General features: G+C 52.2%; 1 protein-coding gene across 1 annotated transcript; it reads right to left on the bottom strand.

Moving 5' to 3' along the window:
- Positions 1 to 994: 994 nt before the first annotated feature.
- Positions 995 to 2,549, bottom strand: LOC129050146 (epoxide hydrolase 1-like). Its single transcript, XM_054531628.2, has one exon. The coding sequence runs from the start codon at positions 2,544 to 2,546 to the stop codon at positions 1,179 to 1,181; it is 1,368 nt and encodes a 455-aa protein (XP_054387603.1). The 5' UTR covers positions 2,547 to 2,549; the 3' UTR covers positions 995 to 1,178.
- Positions 2,550 to 3,063: the final 514 nt, after the last annotated feature.

Genomic DNA, 3,063 nt, shown 5'->3' with positions numbered 1-3,063 from the left:
TCCATGAGCCAGAAGATACTTCTGAATTCCTGACTCACAGAAACTATGAGGTAATGTTTGTTATTTTAAGGTGAAAAGTTTGGGGTAATTTGTTATACAGCAATAGATAACTGATATGCTTATTTCTTTTTTCTTTTCTTTTTTTCTTTTCCTTATCCTGTGTTAGGATCATAACACACGTAATGTTCAGAAACCAACTTTTTTCACTTAAACAGTATATCATGAACCTCTTCCATGTCAGTAAATCCATATCTATAATCATTTTTAATTAGCATTCAGAATTTCATTGAATAAATGTACCACTTTTTTTTTTTCGAGACCGAGACTTACTCTGTCACTCAGACTGGAGTGCAGCGGTGCCATCTCGGCCCACTGCAACCTCCACCTCCTGGATTCAAGCCATCCTTGTGCCTAAGCCTCCAGAGTAGCTGGGATTACAGGCGTGCACAACCATGGCTGGCTAATTTTTTTTTTTTCCGGTAGAGACGGAGTTTAACCATGTTGCCCAGGCTGGTTTAGAACTCCTGGCCTCAAGAGATCCACCCACCTTGGCCTCTCAAAGTGCTGGGATTACAAACACGAGCCACTATATCTGACCAAATGTACCACAATTTAGTTAACCACTTCTCTCTAAGTCTCAAACTTTTCACTATTATAACCAAAATCACAATTTTAGTTGTAATAATTCTGGTATTATTTTGGTGGGTAATTCTGAATGGCATGCATGATTTCTTAAGATAAATTCTCAAAAGTGGAATTGCTGGGTCCTAGAATATATATTGGGTTATGTATTTCCAAATTGTGTCTTCAGAAAGATTGTGTGATTTTTTTCCAGTAGGATTTGAGAGCACCTGTTTAGTAGCCAACTCTTAGAAATCTTTTACTATTTTGCCCATCTGATAAGGTTAAAAAATGGTCTTTGATTATTTGAAGGTACATTTCTTTTTTTTTTTTTTTTTTTTTTTTTAGAAGTAAAGTCATTTCTCATCAAGGCCATTTTGCTTACCACATGGAGTTGGGGGTTGGGGAGTGAGCTTGGAGGGGTGAGGGGGTGAGCGTGGGCTCCAACCATGGGCAGGGGACAGAGGCAAATTCATTCCTCAGAAAAGGGGTATCTTCCCCAAGAAAAGCCTGGAGGGCACTTGTTGTGGGAGGTGACGGGGCGGGGGTTCGGTGGGTCACTGCCGCTCCAGCACCGACAGGAACTTGCGGATGTCGTGGGCGAGCAGCTCTGGCTCCTCCAAGGCCGCAAAGTGGCCCCCACGAACCATGTACGAATAGGAGATGAGCTTTGGGTACTTGAACCTCACCCACTTTTCAGGCGCGTGCAATAGCTCAGAAGGGAAGGCAAAGAAGCCAGTGGGCACGTAGACCTTCATCCGCTCATGCTTCTGGGTCCTCCAGCCCTGGCCCAGGTTCTCCTTGTAGAAGCGCTGGGAGGAGACAATGGTTCCTGTTGTCCAGTAGAGCATGACGTTGGTCAGCAGGTCGTCCAGGGAGAACTTCCTTTCCAGGCCTCCATCCTCCAGGTATCGGAATTCCCTACTGGTCCAGGTGGAAAACTTCTCTAGAATATAGGCAGCCAGACCCACCGGAGAGTCATTCAGAGCAGAGCCCACGGTGTCGGGCTTGGTGCACTGGATGTGCATGTAGCCGCTCTCCCTCATCAGGCTGTAGAGGACCTTCTCCTTGACGGGGTACAGCAGCTCCACATCCCTCTCAGTGAGGCCAAGAAACCTCCCGAAACGCCGTCCCAGGAGGAGTGTCAGGGTAGAGAGATTGCTTAACACCAAAGCCATGTTCAAGTGCAGGCCTTTCACGTGGCTGGGCACCAGCTGGGCCATATTAGTGCAGATCAGGGACCCCCAGTCCCCTCCTTGAATGTAGAATTCCTGGAAGCCCAGCCGCAGCATCAGCTTGTAAAAGATCCTGGCGGTGGCCACCGAGTTGAACTCCCTCTTGGAGGATGCCTCTGAGAAGCCATAGCCAGGGATGGAAGGGCAGATGACTTCAAAAACGTGCTCATCGCTCAGGCCATGGTTCTTGGGGTCAGTCAGGAGTGGGATGATCTTATAAAACTCATAGAAAGAGCCGGGCCAGCCGTGCACCATCAGCAAGGGCTTCGGGGTGCGGCCTGCGGGCAGCTGGGGGGGCTTCACGTGGATGAAGTGGATGTCCAGCCCTTCAATCTTAGTCTTGAAGTGAGGGTATCTGTTGAGAATCTCCACCTGCTTCTTCCAGTCAAATCCATTCCTCCAGTAGGAGATGACTTTCTTCAGGTAGTTGGAGTTGAAGCCATAGTGGAAGCAGCTGTCCTCCAAAGGTGGGGTGAAACGGAACTTATCGATCCTCTGGTGTAAGTCGTGGATCTCCTCATCTGATGTTTCCACCTTGAAAGGGCGGATGCTGTCGTCCTCCCTGGCTGCGGACCTCGTGCCCGGCCCCCACCACCCATCTTCAAGTGGCAAAGTTTCTTCTTTGTCCCGGTAGATGAACCAGTAGATGGCAAAGCCCAGCACTGAAGTGAGGAGGATTTCTAGCCACATGGCTCCTCCCAGACGGGGCGGCCGGGCAGAGGCGCTCCTCACTTCCCCGACGGGGCGGCCGAGCAGAGGCGCTCCTCACTTCCCAGAGGGGGCGGCCGAGCAGAGGCGCTCCTCACTTCCCAGAGGGGGCGGCCGGGCAGAGGCGTTCCTCACTTCCCAGACAGGGCGGCCGGGCAGAGACGCTCCTCACTTCCTCCCAGATGGGGTGGCGGCCGGGCAGAGGCGCTCCTCACCTCCCAGACAGGGCGGCCGGGCAGAGGCGCTCCTCACTTCCCAGACTGGGCGGCCGGGCAGAGGCGCTCCTCACCTCCTAGACGGGGCGACCAGGCAGAGGCGCTCCTCACTTCCCAGACGGTGTGGCGGCTGGGCAGAGGTGCTCCTCCCTTCCCAGATGGGGCAGCCAGGCAGAGGCGCTCCTCACTTCCCAGACGGTGTGGCGGCCGGGCAGAGGTGCTCCTCCCTTCCCAGATGGGGCAGCCAGGCAGAGGTGCTCCTCCCTTCCCAGATGGGGCAGCCA

The sequence above is a fragment of the Pongo abelii genome, chromosome 16, assembly GCF_028885655.2.
Source record: "Pongo abelii isolate AG06213 chromosome 16, NHGRI_mPonAbe1-v2.0_pri, whole genome shotgun sequence".
NCBI classification, from domain to species: domain Eukaryota; kingdom Metazoa; phylum Chordata; class Mammalia; order Primates; family Hominidae; genus Pongo; species Pongo abelii.
This window is presented reverse-complemented; position numbering and strand designations above follow the sequence as displayed.

Excerpts from the sequence above, each read along its gene's own strand:
- LOC129050146 (XM_054531628.2), bottom strand. The coding sequence starts at position 2,546 with ATGTGGCTAGAAATCCTCCTCACTTCAGTGCTGGGCTTTGCCATCTAC.